Source organism: Theobroma umbraticum, unplaced genomic scaffold (assembly GCF_002168275.2).
Source record: "Theobroma umbraticum cultivar Fairchild unplaced genomic scaffold, ASM216827v3 scaffold_50.0, whole genome shotgun sequence".
Taxonomy (NCBI): Eukaryota; Viridiplantae; Streptophyta; class Magnoliopsida; order Malvales; family Malvaceae; genus Theobroma; species Theobroma umbraticum.
The window spans coordinates 1,940,380-1,960,372 of record NW_018397261.1 but is presented as its reverse complement, the minus strand read 5'-3'; the positions used below and the strand labels follow the sequence as shown (position 1 = coordinate 1,960,372).

Here is a 19,993-nt window from a genome sequence, read left to right as displayed (position 1 = left end):
ACTATTTATTAGTATCATATATTAAGATATGAGTTTGGGTAATAATTCAAAAATATAATCAGGTATTCATGAATTCAAATTTCCTATCAAATAATAGTATTCAAGTTAAAATACCTCTCGGTATCCTTGAAATACTATCTAATTCCTAAATAAATCTGAGGATCAATATATACAACCGATACAAAAATATAAACGTTAATTTTATGATATTCTTTCAAAGCTTGGATTTAATTTAACTACGGTACTGAAACGGTGCAAAGAAATTCTTAATTGTCCAAAAAATAAATAAATCAAGAAGTTTGACTAAAGACATCAAATTTTTCATCTTGAAGTTGATATTATTTTCATATTCCTCCATTATTTTTGTATCCTTATTTTGTGCAAGTATTTTTCAGACAATTTAAAACATCATCATGGCACAAATGACCAAATACGTTACACTTTTAGCATTAGTTATGAATAATGTTATGACAACTCAACATAATTATTCCTCCCATAAAATAAAAGGTAATTTGTTTTGCTTTCAGTTGTTCTTACCTTGAATAGGATATGAATTAGCTAATACCTTAATTGGTATTTACTCATACAACTTTTTAACATTCTTTTCATTTTTCTCTAAACCACTATAAAAAAGGAGAATGTGCGAGAGCTTATGGGTGTATAAGTGAAAACCTCCCTTCTTCTCTATCTCATCCCATCCTTCGCCATTAATTCATACTTTTCTATCAACTTTTTGGTGCTGATTTGTGGGCATTTTCTCAGGTATCAACACGTTAATCTGCATTGCTTTACTTTTGATTTTTTGTTTTTTTAAATCAAAGTTCCTTTTGAATCAGATCTAGCAAGTAGTAACTATCCCTTTATTGCTTTTGTAAGTATTAATTAATTAATTAATATAATGAATAATAGCTTGGCTTTCATTTCACTCAAAAGCCTTTTCAACTCCTCAGGCACGTTGTTTCTCAACTCTTAAGCTTCCCTTTCACCAGAAGCACACTAAACCTTTAGGTGAATTTGTCTAATGACATATTATTTAATTAGGAAAAAAAAGAGGTAATTTGTTGAATAATTGTAACTAGTTAAAAAGAAATAAATGCATACGCTTTTGACTTATTATGGAACATGGGTTTTGCTTAAAAAACTAAGTGCTATTTTCTTTTGGGAAGAATAACTGGTCTAAAACAATTAGATTATTCAAGAAAACGAAGATAGTATGACTTCAAGGAAGACATATACCTTGAACCCTATCCTCCAAACCAATCTAAGCATTGTTATGTACCAAGACACAAAAGAAAAAGTGTAAGCATTTTCTTCTTTCGGTCCGTAAGCAATTTGGAAAACGCGTAGGGAGCAGCTGCAGTGTCAAAGTCAAGCCATTTGCCCATTTGTATCCTGTCAGAACATTGATACTTAAAACAAAACAACTAGTTCTTTAGCAAAACTGATTAATGATTATAATGGACTTTAATGAAATGGGTTTTATTCAAACAAAATTTATAAAAAAAAAAAAACTAAAAACCAAATTCCAATACCAATATTGTAATTTGTAAAGTGCTTTTTCTGTTATTTTAACACCAAGCATGATAAAAATGAAAGTTGTACATGAGTTTCCTTTGTTTGTTACTGACAGGTGTTGTTTTGGAAACGTGTTGAACGTTCCAGTTCTGCTTTTTAAATCTGACTTTGCTTTGCTTCGTGAAAGGAACATATTAGATCTAAGTTTTTAACATAGGTTTTGGGTTATTTAAGGCGGTCTTGCTTCTCTTTTATCTATGGTAGTACAATAGTTCTGGCCCCATCATCGATATATCCCTCTCTCCTGCTTAATTTCTCTGAGTTCTTGGTTTTTTCAGTGTACAGGGAAAAAAATTAAGGTACCTTTGAGTCCTTTTATATATGTTCTTCATCATATATTCTTTGGTTTTGTTTTCCTCTAGTAGACTTGATCGAAGGTTATGTTGAAGGAAAGTTGCTCTTGTCAGTTCTGAATAATTTTTCCTCTTCTAATTTTGTCGGTGAGAGATTCCTCAGTACATGGCTGCAGTAGTTGCTTCTTCATATCAAGCTATGTAAACACTCTTGGCTGTACATTCCATTGAGAACAAGCAAAAATTCTGATTCTTTAGCATTGCATGCATTTGTTTCGGTGGTTATCGGTTACCATTTTTCCGATTCCGCTTTGCACTTTTTTACTGCAGCTACATGTTAGCATGACCTGTAAAGATCCTGCTAAACTGTCAGCCATTTCTAGACTAGCTATGTGGTAAAGGTATTAGATAAAAAACCCAAACCGTTTCACACATTCCAAGATTAAGCAATTCTGGTATATAATGATGAAAATCAGACATCATATATGGTAAACCACTTCCTTTTTCTGCAAAGCAAAATATAATCAAAGCAATGGTTGTGGGCAGAAGTTTTAGCTGATATATATTCTATGTTCCCATTTTGCTTATTGAATTTCTTCTGCAAAGATAGCTGTTTATGACCTTATGGTAACGTTGATGTGTATAATATGTTGGTACTTTAGAATAGAATAATATTGGTGGATCTGTTTATTTCACGTAAGAAAAGAAAGTTTTGTTCGAGTAATTTTGATGTACCAAGTACTTGACATTGGTGAGAAACTATTCTACGTTTTCATAGATCATAAATTATATTAATATGAATTGTGCAAAATTATGTTTGTTCATCAAGTGTAGAGTTGTGTTTGTTTAGCAAGAAAGGTTATATCTATATATTTACCACGAGTAGTGTTATGAAAAGACGTGGTTTCATCAAGTATATAAAGAATTGTTGCTGTAAAGCCATATTCATTAACTTTGCTTCAAAGTGTTTTGAGGCTTTGTTGTATTTTGGAAGTTTAAGAGAAGTGATCTCAACGCTTGAAAGCCGTAGTGGTATCTTAACCTTATTTTCTTCTTGTTTTTATTCCTTGTTTTCTAACATAGTACGTAACCATTCCTTTCTTCCATGTTCTAATAACCGTAGAAAATGGTGAAGATTTGTTGCATTGGAGCTGGATATGTTGGTGGTCCTACAATGGCAGTTATTGCACTGAAGTGCGCCTCCATTGAAGTGGCGGTTGTTGACATCTCTGTTTCTCGAATCTCGGCCTGGAATAGTGACCAGCTCCCTATCTATGAGCCAGGTCTTGATGAGGTGGTCAAGGAGTGCAGAGGAAAGAACCTCTTCTTTAGCACTGACATTGAAAAGCATGTCTCTGAAGCAGACATAATCTTTGTTTCTGTGAACACACCGACAAAAACCCGAGGCCTTGGGGCTGGCAAAGCTGCGGACCTCACATATTGGGAGAGTGCAGCCAGGATGATTGCTGATGTTTCAAAATCCAACAAAATCGTCGTTGAGAAGTCAACCGTCCCGGTGAAAACAGCTGAGGCAATTGAAAAAATCCTTACGCACAATAGCAAGGGCATCAAGTACCAAATTCTATCAAATCCAGAATTCCTTGCAGAGGGAACTGCAATTCAGGACCTGTTTAAACCAGACAGGGTTCTCATTGGAGGCAGGGAAACCCCTGAAGGCCAAAAGGCAATTCAAGCGCTGAAAGATGTTTATGCTCATTGGGTGCCTGAAGACAGAATCATTACAACCAATCTCTGGTCAGCTGAGCTCTCAAAGCTTGCAGCCAATGCTTTCTTGGCTCAGAGGATTTCTTCGGTTAATGCAATGTCAGCTCTCTGTGAGGCTACGGGGGCAGATGTTTCACAAGTTGCCCATGCTGTTGGAAAGGACTCGAGAATTGGACCTAAGTTCCTCAATGCCAGTGTTGGTTTTGGTGGATCCTGCTTTCAAAAGGATATACTCAACTTGGTCTATATATGTGAATGCAATGGACTACCTGAAGTTGCCAACTACTGGAAGCAAGTTATTAAGGTGAATGACTACCAGAAGAACCGCTTCGTAAACAGGATTGTATCCTCAATGTTCAACACAGTTTCAGGCAAGAAAATTGCTATCCTGGGATTTGCCTTCAAGAAGGATACAGGTGACACCCGGGAGACTCCAGCAATTGACGTGTGCAAAGGCCTCCTAGGTGATAAGGCACGCTTGAGCATATATGATCCGCAGGTTACTGAGGACCAGATCCAGAGGGACCTTTCCATGAACAAGTTCGATTGGGATCATCCCATTCATCTCCAGCCAATGAGCCCCACTGCAGTGAAGCAGGTCAGCGTAGCTTGGGATGCTTATGAAGCTACCAAGGATGCCCATTGTTTGTGCATTCTTACCGAGTGGGACGAATTCAAGACCCTTGATTACCAAAGAATTTTTGACAACATGCAGAAGCCTGCATTCGTGTTCGATGGGCGTAACGTGGTGAACGTCGACAACTTGAGGGAGAAGGGTTTCATCGTGTACTCCATCGGAAAGCCGCTCGACCCTTGGCTCAAGGACATGCCTGCTGTGGCATAAGAAGATCTCCGGGCCTAGAGCTTAGAACTAAGCTTTGGGAGGACGCATTTTAATTCTTACAAATTTTTAAGACCAAGTTCCTTACTTCTAGCTGTTTACATTATAGCAAATTTTGTCATGTCAGTGGAACTCGATATAATGCCTACCATCTTAAACTGGCTGCTATAAGAATAAATTAATAATGTTTCATTTACTTCATTACAAAAACTTTCTTATTTGTCTCCTGCCAAAGCCGCAATACAGGAACCAGGGTGGTTAAATTTTACCATACACAATCTGTACTGCTGTTATTTCCCTAAGAACCTGACTAACTTGGAGCCAAATATTGTCGGCCACCGACAGTAATAGTAGCAGGCATTTCGCTTGTGTTCCAATCAGATCGCTATCGAACCCGGCTGGAAATCAATAACATGTCAAATCGGAGCATAAAATTAGGCAGCTCGTGGGAGACCAAAATGTACTGTGGTTAAGCTGAATACTGGCTTTTGAGGAAGACCAAAAACCAGGCAGGATTCAAATGCACGCGCTTGTAGATCCAATCGCCAACTCTAACCCACCAAGATTGTCGCAGCGGGCAAAAACTAAAACAAGAAATAGACTTGGGTTGCTGAAATCTAGTAATCAGGCAATCGGTACCCCATGGACCCTTCACCAAAGAAACATGTCATTGACTCTTTTATCCGGTAAAAGGAATTTCCTATTATGATTGAGTCATACAACAGAATGATCTTACAATACAATTTCAGTGTGTTTTAACTAAGATAACTTAATCAAAGTGCGTAAACTAAATCGAACAAAATTGTATTTACAGTTGTCCTCTCCTTGTCCCCATGGTTGTAAACCAAGTTGTTCTTTCTCTATACGGAAGCAATCATATGCCCCTCTCAAACCAAAAGAAGCCACCGGTTACTCTGCTGCACGCCCCTGTCCCTTTGGCATTTTCTTTGATCCAGCTGCCACAGAGGATACGATTCAGCTATTTATGTATTCTAGACACTAAACATAATGTTATGCTACAAATCAAGCATCCACTTATAGATGGTGATCATGCAACAAACAGCAGAAATGTCAAGTTATCCACCACGTCCACTGACTGCTGTAGAATTCCTTATAAGTCATTTTCTCACAGTATCAGTGCTATATCTTCAAATTCTTATTCAAGAAATGAAAATATTACTAGAAAACAAAGATGGTTCCTTGCCATTAAAATGAGATGGAGAGATGACATTGAATACAAAATAACGGTTATATGTGGAATTTAGCATTTAAACTAGGATTTAAGACTGCGCATACGAATACCTATGTTATTGTAATTTCATGTAGCTTTTGAGAATTTCCAACATCATTGCTCTTGTGATTGTGTGATCTAAACAACCTTAGATGTGACTACTACGGAACCCTAGGTGTGAACTCTGGGAGCAGCTTCATTATTACTAGAGATTTAATAACCAATAAACTTATATACAGCTAAGAGATTACCTATAGCGTAGTGCTAATCAATTAGAGGCTTCAACAACATTAACCATGATGAAACATAACAGCATAGTGCTAATCAATTATAGGCCTCAACAACATTAATCATGATGAAACATAACACCAGAATGCGCTTGATGTGTAGAATGATATAACTGAGTGTTCTGACTAAGAGAAAAAAAGAAAGGAGGGGGTGGAATTGGGTCTGGGGGGGCGAAGGATTGGAGAAAGAGAGAGAGAGAGAGAGAACATACGATCCTCAACATCCTTCATCTGGTAATAATGTGGGGCTATTTCCACCAACCAATCTGGCTTCAGTTCAGTTACCTGCAATTGAAGCCCCAGTTTTTAGCATTGGTTACGACACACACTAACAAAGCCCCAACACAAATCATTTTTATATTTCAAGGGGAAGAAGAACACATACCTGTCTCATATATTCCTTGGTAGTAAGAACCAATTCATGGTACACAACCCATCTTGGGAGCACCTGAGGACAGTAAAAATTTTGTAAACAGTGCGGAACATTACAATACTTGGATATCCATAGCGGGCATCACCAAACTGATCCACCCCCACACCCCAGACGAGAGGATAAAGAAATAACAGCAAAACACACATAACCCTCCTTAAAAGAGAGAGAGAGAGAGATGGACAAGCAGTTTTGCTGACAGAACTAAGGGTCCAGGACACGCTGGCTTATGCAATTGCACACTCGTCAAACTGCCTGTGGATCAAATAATGACTCAATGGACAACAGACAAACCCAATTTAGTGGCTTTATTATTTTTTTTACAGACTGGATTATAGACCTAAGGTGCTCAAATTTTTCCACCCATATTTGAAAAATTTTAACCTGTGTGACCAAATAGGTTAAGAAATTAAATTAACACAACTGCTGATTTTACTTGCTTTGTTCACTTTGAAATTTCAAGCAAGGAAATACAAGTAAATACAGGTCTTCCCAGCATAAGCCCCAGCCAGAAAATAAAATAAACACTAGAATCACTCACTAACATATTCGCTGCTCTAGACAACGGCATAAAAAAGCAACTCATGCTTTGTAGTAATCACACAAAATTTAAAAGCATTCACAGAAGCAATCATCTTAATCATGGACTATATTGGACAGTTAATCACATTAAACATAATTATAGAAATAACTAATTGGTAATAAGCTTACTTGTGCCAACCCTGAGCTTGGATGTATATAGACAGTCTGTGGATGCTTCACAGTCCGATAAGAACCATTTTTCTGCAACCTAGCTGAATGAGGGAAAAATCCTGAAAGAATACATTGAACTTTAGCAGTCAACAGCCAGAGCACTTCCAATTTGAAGATGCTGTAAACAATATATCCTTGCAAACTTACCAGATGTTATGGCCTTTTTTATACCCTCTAAGTCATTTAAATTGGATGTTAGTTCAATTTCAACTCTCTCCAAAAGACCTTCTAATTGGTCCCTAATGTCTCTGGCACGCTTCATGCTCCTGACCTAAAAAATTGAAATCACAAATACAAGACCATTTCAATTTTTAAGTTATCAACAAATAGCAAACAAAGCAACATCCAAAAAGCCAGGAAACATCATGCTGTCATTTGCAACAGTTGTGACCAACAGATACTTACATAAATTCAAATATTCATTTTAAAAAACAGTAACTGAAAAGAAATCTTTAAGTAAAAATATTCTATATGAAGTTCAATCAAAAGCACAACCACTTAAGTAATCCACACAACAACAAAATCAAGGTAATTACTGTTATACCTGAATATAATTTTCATAACACCATTGTGTTGAGTAATTTGTTTCCCTCCAAGAATTGTAAACCTAGAAAATAACAACAATGAAGAGGGTCACCAAACTTTTGAAAAATAACTTGAACCATAAAATCAGACTTAACCTACAATCTGATGCTTCAACGGATGCAAGAAACAGAAAGGAAGGTGGCAGAGAAGGAAGGCAATCGGAAAAGTGTAACTACAGGGGCAGTTAAACTACAGTCTAAATACAACTGCTCAATTTAACCTTTTAAATGAGACATAACAAGATTGATCAGCATATGCTTATCAAGTCAGTAAAATACGAGAGCTTAAGTGTAAGGTAAGGAGGGACATTCTGTATAAACAAATATTTATTCTTTGAAAAACCAACCTTCATTAAAGCAATATGGTCACCCACATTCCCAGTATGAAAATTCATCCTTGCATTATCAGCATGAACTTGTTTGTCCTTCGGACGGTAAAAGATTGAATTTCCCACAGAAAGCATGGCAGCAATGGAAATAACCTCATCTGAACACTTGTACTTGTCCGAAGCAACTATCATTTTTGATAGCATAGGATCAAGAGGGAACTCTGCCATTCGTCTACCAACTTTAGTCAACTCCCCAAGTTTATTTAATGCACTCAGTGCAAAGAGAAGTTCCAATGCTTTCAGTAGAGCCTCAGCTGGTGGTGGATCCATAAAATCAAAATTTATCAAGTCATGAATCCCAAGACTCTTCAAAGAAAGAACAACACTGGCAAGATTAGTCCGTTGTATCTCTGGTGGTGTATTGTCATCCAATTCAGTATAATAATTGTAGGCAGTGTACAACCGAAAACACTTTCCTGGGCCCGTTCGACCAGACCGACCAGCACGTTGATTAGCTGAAGCTTTAGAGATGGGAGTTACCAGCAAAGACTCCATTCCAGTCCTTGGATTATAAGATTTCATCTTGCAAAAACCTGGATCAATGACATACTTAATCCCATCAATGGTTAATGATGTTTCTGCAATATTTGTTGCCAGGACTACTTTGCGTGCACCTTCAGGGGTAGGTTCAAATATTTTGGCTTGAAGTTCAGTTGGAAGGTTGGCATATATAGGGCAGATTATAAGTTCTGCAATTTTTGTCCCAAAGCCTCTTATTCTATGCTTCAAAATTTCTTCTGCCGTCTCAATTTCTTCTTGACCAGTGAGAAAAACCAAAATATCTCCAGCTGGCTGTGACACATGGATTTGAAGTACAGTAACAATTGCAGCATCCAAGTAATCAGCTTCCGGCGCTTTTGTGTAGTGTATCTCAACAGGATACCTTCTCCCAGGAATTTTGAAAATTGGAGCAGAATCGAAAAAATCACTGAACTTCTCCGCATCCAGTGTTGCACTTGAAATAAGTAATTTAATATCCTTTCTAAACCGTGCTATATCCTATCAAAAGCACAAAAAATCAGACAAATCTCCAGTACACTGAACATGAAGAGACTGATTCTACTTTCTGATATGTGTATGAGGCCTACAATCTGAACATCAAGCTATCATAAGATAACAAACAAAAGAACTAACATCAAGCTATCATCAGATAACAAAGTTCAAGAACTCTTATCGTAGATCAACCAAAAAAATGGCTCATGATTTCAGGAAATCATCAAGGGAGTCCAACTTACATAATATCATGCAGGAATTAAATAGCACTTGGAATTTATTTAATGAATTAATATGCAAACAAATGCGAGGAAGTTCAACTTAAGAATCTCTACTTGCCTTCACCAATCCAAAAAGAATATCAGTCGACACAGTTCTTTCATGAGCCTCATCCACCATTATCACACTAAGAAAAATAAGCACAGAATGAGTAAAGCAGTGAAACTTATTCAATTAAATTTGATGAGGGTATAAAACATAACTAACCTGTAGCTTGCAAGATCAGGTTCACCAAGCAATTCTCGCAACAGCATTCCGTCTGTCATATACTTCAACACAGTCTTTTCTGACGTGCAATCTTCAAAACGGATAGAATAACCAACCTGAAAAGAGACAAGGATGTTAACAAAATCCAGTCAGGAGTAGTTCCAAACACAATGAAATCACTAGGATACTTCCAAATAAATCTATAGTTACTTAAAGTAACTTGCAATTTCAATCAAGATAATTTCCTTTATTCTAAATATCAAAAAACACAGCTTAGATTGAGTACTGAAAAAACAAACAATGCCAGGATGTTCCTGATATTATGTAGCATAGCTACGCGCTAGTATTCAAGTCATGCAAGCATATGTCAATAGAAGGACTTGAAAATGACAGAACTATTCAAGTTTAGAGATGCATCATCTTCCACTTGCTTACAATAACCTATACATTACAAAGAAAGTGCAACTGAATGATCTGAGTACATCAAATAAAGATAGCAACCTCATGCCCAAGTTTGACGCCCATTTCCTGAGAAACTCGAGCAGCTACACTCATAGCAGCAACTCTTCGAGGCTGTGTACAACCTACCTGTGCAAAAAGAAAAAAGATAAAAAATGATAATTAATGTTAATCCTTGCCAAACTCGTGCCACTCTTTTTCCACCTCTTTTTTTATATAGATTCTTAGATACTCCATCTATAAGCCCACCCAACAGGATATTTTGTAGGAGCTGGTCTCCTAGAATAAATTAAATAATCATTCAAATCCCTTTTATCTTCTTGATAAATAACGTAACTGATTAAAAAAGAAGAAGAAAGGAGAAAAGAAGCCCACTGCAAAGTTCAAGACCTTCGATGATTAAGTTCAGAAAAGCATACACAGAATGGAAAGATAATTGGCAGAGAGCTCCAAATCTATACCACATATAAATGAGGCTCTAGGAGTGCAAAACTTTTGTGAACACAATATCACCCTTTTGTTTTATTAAAATAGCTTGAAATAGAGTCCCTATAGTATTATGCCAACAAATTTTATAAGAAAATGATAAATCTTAAAAATTAAAAATTTTAGCTGAAAATTATTAGCTGGACAAAGTAACAAATATTGAAACATATTCATAATTTAATAACGTCTTATTTTACTATAGGAAGCCATAAATACTATTATTCTTCATAAAATAATTTAGAATAAATAATACGAAGTCCCTCATAAAATAATTAACAATAAATAATATGAATTAGATTCAAATTGCACTTCAAATGAGCTAGTCATGTTAAAAGAGAAACTATTTCCAAACAGGAAAAGGTTACACATTTTACTTGGTGCCACCATCAAACAAAACTTAGCAAAAATAGCATTTCTTATTGGCTATTGCTTCTCAACAATCCATTTCTACTTTAGTAAATATAAAATATGCAAATTTGAAATCTTTGCAAATTATAGATAGTAGTATCATAATCATACCACACCAAAATATATGCTAATAAGCAAAGCAATACCTTCCCGCGTTTGGTGTAACCAGCTTCATGAAGATATTGTGGTATCTGTGTGGTCTTTCCTGAACCAGTTTCTCCCACAATAACAAGAACCTACAAGTTAAATGAAGTAGAATCCTGTGAACAAGCCACATCTTATATCATATATAAAGGCTTATGCATTCCAGTGCAAATCTAAAGTATACATGCATCTCAAGTCAATTTATACATCTCTCTATAACATAAATATAGATTGAAGACTGAATGAAACTGATGTGGTAGATTTAAAAATAATGGAAATGTCTCCATACTTGACAAAATATGTAAAACTAGAGAATTTCAAGGACCGCTTAACAAGTCAACATAACAGATAACTAAGGGGAAAAAGAAACTCTAAAGCACAGAAGAAAAGACAACAGTGACAAGGGAAGAAATTAATCCCCACTGAAACATTAGATTACTACTAAGAAAAGATGGAAACCTGATAATCTTCAACAGCTTTAAGTAGATTATCTCGATATGGATAAATTGGCAAAGTTTTTCTGTCCTCCTGATTGATGAAAAAAGCAAGGGTAGGTAAGATTCACAATAAAATCATAAAATATTGTATCATTTAGATCTAAGATATAGATAATTGAAGGCAGCCAGAAGAGAAAATATGGTACACAATATGGCAAACTTTTAGAATTTCTTAAGGGCTCCATAGAAAATTTTTAAAAAAAATCATTTCCCAAGCGCCTGTGGGCTGTCTTGTTAAATGCAAAGCCTGAAAAGATATTCCATTTTCTCTGCAGGATCACCAAAAGAAAGAAGAAAAAAGATATTCCAGCTACAATGGATTTGCTAGGGAGAAAAGGAACCACTCTGAATAATTTCATAACGGCATAGATCCATTTATCCCAGTCTAACCTCATGACTTCAAAAAAAAAGAAAAGCAAACAAAAGTATAGGCAATACTAGGCATGTTATAAAATTCAGTCAATCAGTCTAGAGACAACTGAGCCAAAGCATAAAATGTATAACTTATTAATGTCAAACATTATATCTCTACTCATCCTCCTCCACTATGTATAATGTTTTGCCTTCTAACTGACATTTTATCATTGTTTTTAAATTACTACACCTCCAATATATATCCCAAGAGCATACCACATAATGGCAAATTATTATATAGAGGAAAAGTTGGAACCTGTAGTTTCTCCAATTCTGATTTTGCCTTCGATGTCTCAGGTGACTCAGTTGGCAGCTCATTATCAAACTGCAAAGAAGAAAAAGACACTCAGATGAAAGTTTTATTACACATACCACTCAAATGTTAATGGAGATAAATACCTTGTCACCATCCATCACTGATGCCTTGATAAACTCAATCTGATCCTCAAACACAAATCTGAACAAACGGACATTCAGAATAAACAAGTTTACATCAAAAAAAAGAAAGATACATAAATATTATGATCTCTAACTATTTCACGTAACATCAACCACACAAACAAAGAGAACATCGCATAGAAAAACCTAACAAATAAAACAAGATGATGTGAACAGAGAGAAGCAGGATGGGAAGCTATAGGCTGGAGACCACATAATTTTCTCCACGAAATGAGATATCAAAACTTACTGATAGTCATCAGCTGTTTGCTTCTTATTTTTGGAGCCAAATTTCAATGTAGCCTTGCCTGAAAGATAATGACTTCTCTATTAGACACAACAAAAACAACCAGAATGTTATTTATGAGATGCACTACCATAAGATTGACAACAACTTACCAATTTGATGCTCTTCCCAAGCCTCTTGTTCTGCAAATGGATTCATTTTATCCCCAGCAGTAGGGTCTCTATAAGGAATACATAGCAGACAATATGTCAACTGATAAAAGTCACGCCTCGAAGATGCTAAAGCACTATGCTAGTTCAGCCTAGTGAAGTTTTCCAAAGAAATGGAATTTCCAACAAAATGTAAGAGCTGATTTGTTCAGCTTAGAGTGGTATTGGCCATATGGCTCACTTCCTTGTATCCACTCACTGATGGTTTAAAGCAAACTTTCTTTCCAACTGACCTGTAACGCTGAAGAGCCACAGCAAATCTCTTCTCCTGGTCAACAACCCCTTCCTGATCATAAGCTTCTGGCATTTTGTACTGCACTCCACAAGGATTTATCGGAAAATATATCAGAGTAGGGAAAGAACACGCTGAAATATGATAAAAAAGATCAAATATAAATTTAACATTACCCTTTACAGGCACTCTATAAGACCTAAACACACATACACACAGATCACAGCACATTTAATTGTATCTGTTTCTCTTTATTTACAGGCTTAGTTGGCACAAGAAAATAAACATTGTACTCAAATCAAAGCAGGCTGCATAACCAATATATTTAACAATTCTATGACACAGTAACTAAAACTTGATTCATCTGAGATATAAGAGGATGTATGTCAAAACAAAGAAAAAAATTTCTCCTCTAATATCATCAATGTTCTTCCATTATTCTCCAGCAGTCACCACTCAAACTGGTGATAAAGTGTAACTTTGATTACTAAATACGGCAATGATGACAATATTGCCCTGTCTTAAGAGTGCTGGTGCAAATCATACAGAAGCCAGTTTATGTGACTATGCTATAGGGAGTATCAATTCCAGACCACCATTCACAGAGGAACAAAACACAATTCATACCATTCCCATTAACATTTAAGGTAGTAGCATTGGAAGGTTACAACTATTTGAAATAATACTTCATACAACAAACAGCCAATATTAAAGGTTTAAACACAAACAACATCCAATGACAACCTCAAGTTAGCTAACAATTGATGTTCAAATAAAGGTGATGGAAGCACCCAATAGCACACTAGACAATTAAGTGTAATAAAAAATTATCAAAAGGACCCGCTTATTTCTACATTACCTCACCCATATTTTCATCCTCTTCTGTCCGCTTCTTCACAAGCTCATATATGTCCTTTTTGTACCTGCAAGATATATAAATATCATACCACTTAGTACTAAACGAGAAAAACATAAATTGCAATTTCCGTGCATAAAAATAAAACAACAGCCTCTGGTTTTTATGTATACCACTTTAACTAAATAACCTAATTGCTTATAATATTCCTAACCTAATCCACATGGCCTTATTTAGTCATGATACTTTAAAGGAGACAATGAAAAGAAATCTGGCTCCAGCCAATGAAACAAATAGGTTACCTTAACTCACGATATTCTGCTTCAGAAAGCTTCACACCATCAAAAAGGTATTGCTCATCTTCTATTTCGTCCCTGAATTACACATGAAAAATAGAAGAAAATGATGGTTAAGGAACTTTTGAAAATAGTTTTGCAAGATTATTAGACTTATTAAGTCTGCCTCCGTAACTTAGGCCCAAAAAAAAAAACCAAAATAGCACAACATTAAGCCACAGTTATAGCAATATGTGGTTCAGAATACCTGAGTTCCTCAAGCTTCTTCTGCTCCCTCTTTTTTAAGTACTCTTGCCTTGAAACTTTTCTGAATCAAAATCAACAAAAAGAGAATGCATCACCTCCCGGTACGCATCAGGAATACCACAAAAAGGGGGGAATGTCTTACACAAGGCCAACAATATATGACTGAAATAGATCATACTCAAGACAGCAAAAAAGGAAAAAAAAAATTATACTGCATTGCAGATAGCTAGATCCATCAAGGGGTGGATGGAGATATACATACACCAATAGCACTGGTTGTGGTGATAGTTGAAAAGCAGCCCTTTACATCTTATTTTCGCCAGAATTTTTATGTCATATTTTATCATTGAAAACTGCAACAAGGGTATCATAATTCCATCTTCACTGTTACATTAAGAGTAGAAAATTGAAGGGAGAAGATATATATATATATATAAAGCTTTAAAAGGTGATATTAATAATTTGAACAAGTTATTTAGACCCAAGATTCATTTAAGAAATCTTCAAGACAACTATTAACAAATACCAAGCAGCTAAGCACTTCACAGCATAAATAGAAGAGGGTACAAGCAGAAATTCTCAACAGAGCCTTAATCATAATTGACAAAACACAAGGTAATGAAATAAGGCAGAATATACAAGGGCAGACCTTAAACTATTAATGTCATCTTCCTCGAAAGCTTTAGATCTTCGTATGGCCTCCTCTGTTGCACAATAACCAAAAACAATCAGAATCAACAAAACGCATCATGTAGACAATGCATAATAAATCTAAAAATGAAATGCCATACCTTCCTCCATTTGGGAAAGCTTTGGCTCCATTAACTATTGACAATAATATCAAGAGAGAAACATCAGTAACATGAAAGACAAAAGAAAACATTTGCAAAGCACAAACATACACCGCCCTCCCCATCCCCAAGACAGACTCACAAAGGAGTACCAATGAAACCATGTACTTTTCATAAATTACTTCCAAAATAATAATTAGCTCACATTGAAGTCCCAGTACAACTCTTAAAATGTCTATATATATGATTGCATCCAATCATGTGGAAAACAAGTTTTCAAATGCAAATAATTGACACATAAGAAGCCATATTCCAACTTCTAAAACATGTATAGAATATCATACATGTACACTGAAATGCATGCTTATAATTACATCATATTCTAGTGCCAATGACACTCACATATCCAAAACTCTGAAAATGGATGCTTCATAAATATTTAATTTGGGGGAAATACAAAACTTATATTAAGCCCTAAGCCACAGCTCATTTAACTCCTTTGCATGCACATAGCTATATAAGAACAAAGGAAGGATATGTGCACTTTGAATAAAGCAAGATGCTTTTAACAACAAGGTTAAACCCAGAACAAAAATAAAATTCTTAAGTAGACTGCCTATTAATAGTATGAAAATACAAAACTGTCGATCTCACCTTCCTAGTGGCTGCAGCATCACGTTCTCTAATATTTCTCTCTAAATCCTCCCTCTCTCTTTGATCACGCAACCTTTCTTCCTCTGACTGCATAATAAAAGATAAATAATCCACATATAGATCAAATAGCAGGGGAAAAAGGACATACAAATATCAGAAATAATACAGGCATGCATTACAGAATGTAAGCAGAAGTAAAAAAATTGACCAAAGACTATAACAGAATGCACTTGTTCTTTCAGAAGAACATAAAATTAACATAGTTTCTGTTGATATAACTAGTAGAACTCACTAGCTAGTGAATGAACAAAACTTAAGTATCTTTAAAAGTTCTTGGTAAAGCTGTCGTCTGAAAAGCAGGGTTCCCAAAAGGATTTCTACTTCTTCACTAGACATATAATAGAAAGTGGTCACGATAGCATACCTCTGAACCATCATCCTCATCTTGAGAAGTCCGCCTTTTAACTCGTCTCTCTTCTTCTACATGTGTGATCACCTGCAGTGTCGCATCCAGTCAAAACAAATACAAAATGTCATTAGAAGAAGCATCAAATAGCAGCTTACCATAAGAAACAAAAACTGAACTAGGATATAAACACTATGCCTCATCATCTTCATCTTCTTCGCTTTCAATCTTCTTCCTGAATCGTTTCTTATGTTTATCTGCTTTTCTGGCCTCAGAAATGGGCTCACTGGAAGAATGGTGATGAACACTTGAACTAGTACCAGCGTCATCTTCATTGTCATCAGCATCTAAAATTGCATAAGTCTTTTGCTTCCTAGCCAAGAAAGCAGCTTCCCTTTCTTGTTTCTGGTAAAGCTGATGATAAGAAGAATAACAGCAGATAAAAATTGTTAGAAGCCTTATTGCAATAAATATATATTACAGTTGCAAAAAGAAACGAAAGAAGAAAGGACTATTGCCAAACATTTAAGTCTATGCATATGGAAAGTATAAAATAATAACTCACATTTTCACCAGATGCTTTACGAGGAACTCTACTGAAGATTTCTTGAGCAAATAAATGGGTCTCACTTGATGATGGTAAGCCACATTCTTCTAGCTGGCCCAGTAGATCAGTAGGTGATGCTGCTTGCTTAGCTGCAACAATAGCAATAATTTACTAAATATACCATATTTGTTACTATCTATTTTAGATTTGTTTCAACAAATGGCAGCATGTATGTATATATAGAAGGTTAAGGTGACTGACCTAGTCCGATAATGTACTGAACAAGTGTAGGCTGGGAATAGTCAAGCAACGACATTAACTTATCAGAGACCCAAGTCTTCAAATTACTCTCACTCCCCATTTTCACTGCAAGTAACAATGAAATAAAGAATCATGCCAATGCCAAGCTACTTATTCAATGCGCATTAAAAGATACTATAAAGTTAGGAATGAACTTGAAAATCTATCACTAAACCTGACAGTTATAAACTGAAATCAAACACATTTACATCATAGAATCTAGCTTTACATATACAGTATGGCAGGGATATGTTGGTAAAAATATAATTTCCACAAATTACTGTCAATAAGATTGAAGATTATTCTATAGTCCAAAGCTTATATTTTCACCAACGCATAAATATTAAAAAGAAGAAAACCTTAAATGACAATTCCTTTCATTCTTTTAATAAAATTGAGTCTTAGACCATGCTTTGGAAAGTTCAAATTTCAGTCACAATTCGAATAATAATATCAATTGTACGTTCAAATTGAAGGGAAAAGAATTAAAATTAAACTACTTCCTTCCAAAACTCTGTTCTCACTTACTCTAGGGAATCTAAGTATCAAGGTAACTAGTGCTTTCTCCCGCACTACGTTGACTGTAAAAAAATAAACACAAAACAATTAGTCCAATTTTTTGTACTTAAGGTCCATTTGGTAACCAGAAAATGACTTGCTGGAGGAAAATTTTTTGTGTAAAATGTTTTATGGGAAAATTTTAATGTTTTCTATTATTTGGATAAACAATCAAAAACATTTTTTGTTGTTTGGATCATTTTAGGAAAAATATTTTCCATCATGTTGAAGTTATTCAGGTGTTAAAATAATAAATAGGAATTAATTACAAAATAATATTGTTATTTGATTTTCACTTATTTGGGATCAAAATTAAGAATGAAAATGAAAATAAACAAAATCAATAATAATATTTCCCAAAGCATTTAACCACATATCTGTAATGAAAATAAACTCTAATTTTCAAAAAAAATTCCATCTTATCACTTTTTTATCATAACTATAAAAATATAAATATTCATCAATTATGTAAGATATCCAAAACTTATATTTATAAATATGTATTCACTAAATGACGATCACTGAAATATTTTTTATTATAATTATTAGTAAGATTTAAACCTATTATAAATGTGTATTCATCAAATGATGATCCTTGAAATATTTTTTATTATAATTATTAATAAGATTTATTCTATTTATAAATAAAAAATTTAATTGTATTGAATGGTTTCATTAAAAATTAATTTTTTAATTTTAATAATGTTGTATAATTTAAATATTAATATTTTAAATTAATTTTTTAAAAGTTAAATATTAATATTTTTATTTTTTTAATATTTTAAATTAAATATTAATATTCTTCAAACTTATACACATAAACTTAGTACAAAAGTGTTTTTGTTGTTCTCTGGAAAATATCTTACATCCTTGAGGGCGTAAGACATTTTCCATAGTTAACCTATTGACTTGTAAAATGTTTTACATCTGAAATTTCTTTTCCATCTTCCAAACAAACATAAATCCTGAAAACTTTTCTGCAAAATATTTTACTGCAAAACAAACCAACCCCTAGTAATTTTTTGTAAACTATTCTAAATTATAATTTTTTCAGAAAATTCAAGAAAAGAGAAAGGAATAAAGAAGGAGAAATATGAACCATGCGAAACAAATCACTTTTTCTATTTTATTTCTTTTTATAATCTCTTTCATATATATTTTAAATTCACCAATTTGCATACCATACAATGCAAAACAAGCTCTCAATGTCTGCATATTGAGAGTAAAACAGCAAGCCAAAATTCACAATGCAAACTCACAATTCCCAAGGTGCTACAGTTATTTCAGTTTCCGAACATCCCTAAGTTGACACAAGCAGAAACCATACAATGCAAAGCCAAATCTCATCTTTGCAGAACCAAAACCCTAGGGATCAAACCCCCAGTTGAGCGGTTAATGGAAACCCCCTTAGACAAAGCCGAATTGAATAAAGCAAAGAACAAATCAAAACCCTAAACTAGTATTACAAAACTTACAAGAAACAACAGCGTGTTTTCAGCCGGAACAGCAAAAACCATAAATAAAATCACTGCAGCAATTAAAACCCCAAGGGTTGTTTCCAAGCAATTGAAAACACATAAACTTGGGAATTTGAAATTGAAGTTTAAGGAAAGAGATCAGTGGAGTTGGTAGGATAGAAATGAGAACAGAGCAGGAACTGCAAGGAAAATAAGCAGAATGAAGAGCGAAAAAGAAGCTCCAAAGTAATGAAAATTGGTTAAAAGATCGATTGAGGGCTGACCTTCGACAACTTGTTTAACTAATTGCAGGAAAAACGAGTGCCACTCAGTTGTTGGTTGGTTGCAATTGGGTTGTTCTCAGCCTCGATTCTTTTCGGCTCCCTCTCTATTTCTATTTCACTGTGTGTTTATTTAGAGTTCACTCTCTCTCTCTTCCCAGTTCCCTCCAGCTCTGCTCCTCTCCTCTGCCGTCCCCCGTACCGGTGTCGGACTCTCTGCCTCCGCCCTTCTTTCGTCTCTCAACCCTAACCCCCTTTCTGTCTCTACCCTCCTCTCGTCTCCTCTCCATCTTTTCTCTCGCTCCTCAGTTTGTTACTTCAACTTCAAAAAATATGTCCAAAATAACCTCAGAAACTTAAAAAAGTCCATCCGGGTCCGATTAGTCAACTGTTGCCTAAGTTGTTTCAATAATCAATAATTCCGTATTTTGCAAAAAATATTTTATTAGAGAATGTAATATTTTTTTATTTGAATTTGAA

The 19,993-nt window shown here is 34.9% G+C and overlaps 2 protein-coding genes across 5 annotated transcripts; one reads left to right on the top strand and one right to left on the bottom strand.

Annotated features, from left to right (window-relative positions):
- Window positions 1-1,719: 1,719 nt before the first annotated feature.
- LOC110418759 (UDP-glucose 6-dehydrogenase 1-like) lies at window positions 1,720-4,644 on the top strand. 2 transcript variants are annotated; one of them, XM_021431568.2, is made up of 2 exons: window positions 1,720-1,874; window positions 2,992-4,644. In XM_021431568.2, exon 2 carries the CDS (start codon window positions 2,995-2,997, stop codon window positions 4,435-4,437), a length of 1,443 nt encoding a protein of 480 aa, XP_021287243.1. In that variant the 5' UTR covers window positions 1,720-1,874; window positions 2,992-2,994; the 3' UTR covers window positions 4,438-4,644. The 2 variants fall into 2 exon arrangements, with proteins under 2 accessions (XP_021287243.1, XP_021287244.1); XM_021431569.2 differs by lacking the exon at window positions 1,720-1,874 and adding an exon at window positions 1,885-2,069.
- Window positions 4,645-4,773: 129 nt separating this feature from the next.
- On the bottom strand, window positions 4,774-19,798 carry LOC110418758 (pre-mRNA-splicing factor ATP-dependent RNA helicase DEAH1-like). 3 transcript variants are annotated; one of them, XM_021431565.2, is made up of 29 exons: window positions 19,517-19,798; window positions 17,746-17,798; window positions 17,179-17,283; window positions 16,936-17,066; window positions 16,569-16,784; window positions 16,389-16,460; window positions 15,965-16,051; window positions 15,311-15,344; window positions 15,169-15,223; window positions 14,521-14,580; window positions 14,280-14,351; window positions 13,981-14,044; window positions 13,123-13,202; window positions 12,833-12,900; window positions 12,684-12,741; window positions 12,395-12,452; window positions 12,252-12,320; window positions 11,544-11,612; window positions 11,087-11,176; window positions 10,089-10,175; window positions 9,588-9,703; window positions 9,441-9,507; window positions 8,067-9,107; window positions 7,680-7,742; window positions 7,283-7,406; window positions 7,094-7,194; window positions 6,338-6,400; window positions 6,165-6,237; window positions 4,774-5,390 (listed from the first exon to the last, which is right to left on the bottom strand). In XM_021431565.2, coding segments are annotated over exons 2-29 (3,171 nt in total). In that variant the 5' UTR covers window positions 17,747-17,798; window positions 19,517-19,798; the 3' UTR covers window positions 4,774-5,343. The 3 variants fall into 3 exon arrangements, with proteins under 3 accessions (XP_021287240.1, XP_021287241.1, XP_021287242.2); XM_021431566.2 differs by lacking the exon at window positions 17,746-17,798; XM_021431567.2 differs by lacking the exons at window positions 16,936-17,066; window positions 17,179-17,283; window positions 17,746-17,798; window positions 19,517-19,798 and having other exon boundaries at window positions 16,529-16,692.
- Between the last annotated feature and the right edge of the window lie 195 nt (window positions 19,799-19,993).

Coding starts and splice junctions, on each gene's coding strand:
- LOC110418759 (XM_021431568.2), top strand. CDS start 2,995: ATGGTGAAGATTTGTTGCATTGGAGCTGGATATGTTGGTGGTCCTACA.
- LOC110418758 (XM_021431565.2), bottom strand. Junction 11,613..12,251: donor CAGAATTGGAGAAACTACAG/GTTCCAACTTTT, acceptor TTCATCAATCAG/GAGGACAGAAAAACTTTGCC. Junction 7,195..7,282: donor AAAAAAGGCCATAACATCTG/GTAAGTTTGCAA, acceptor GTATTCTTTCAG/GATTTTTCCCTCATTCAGCT.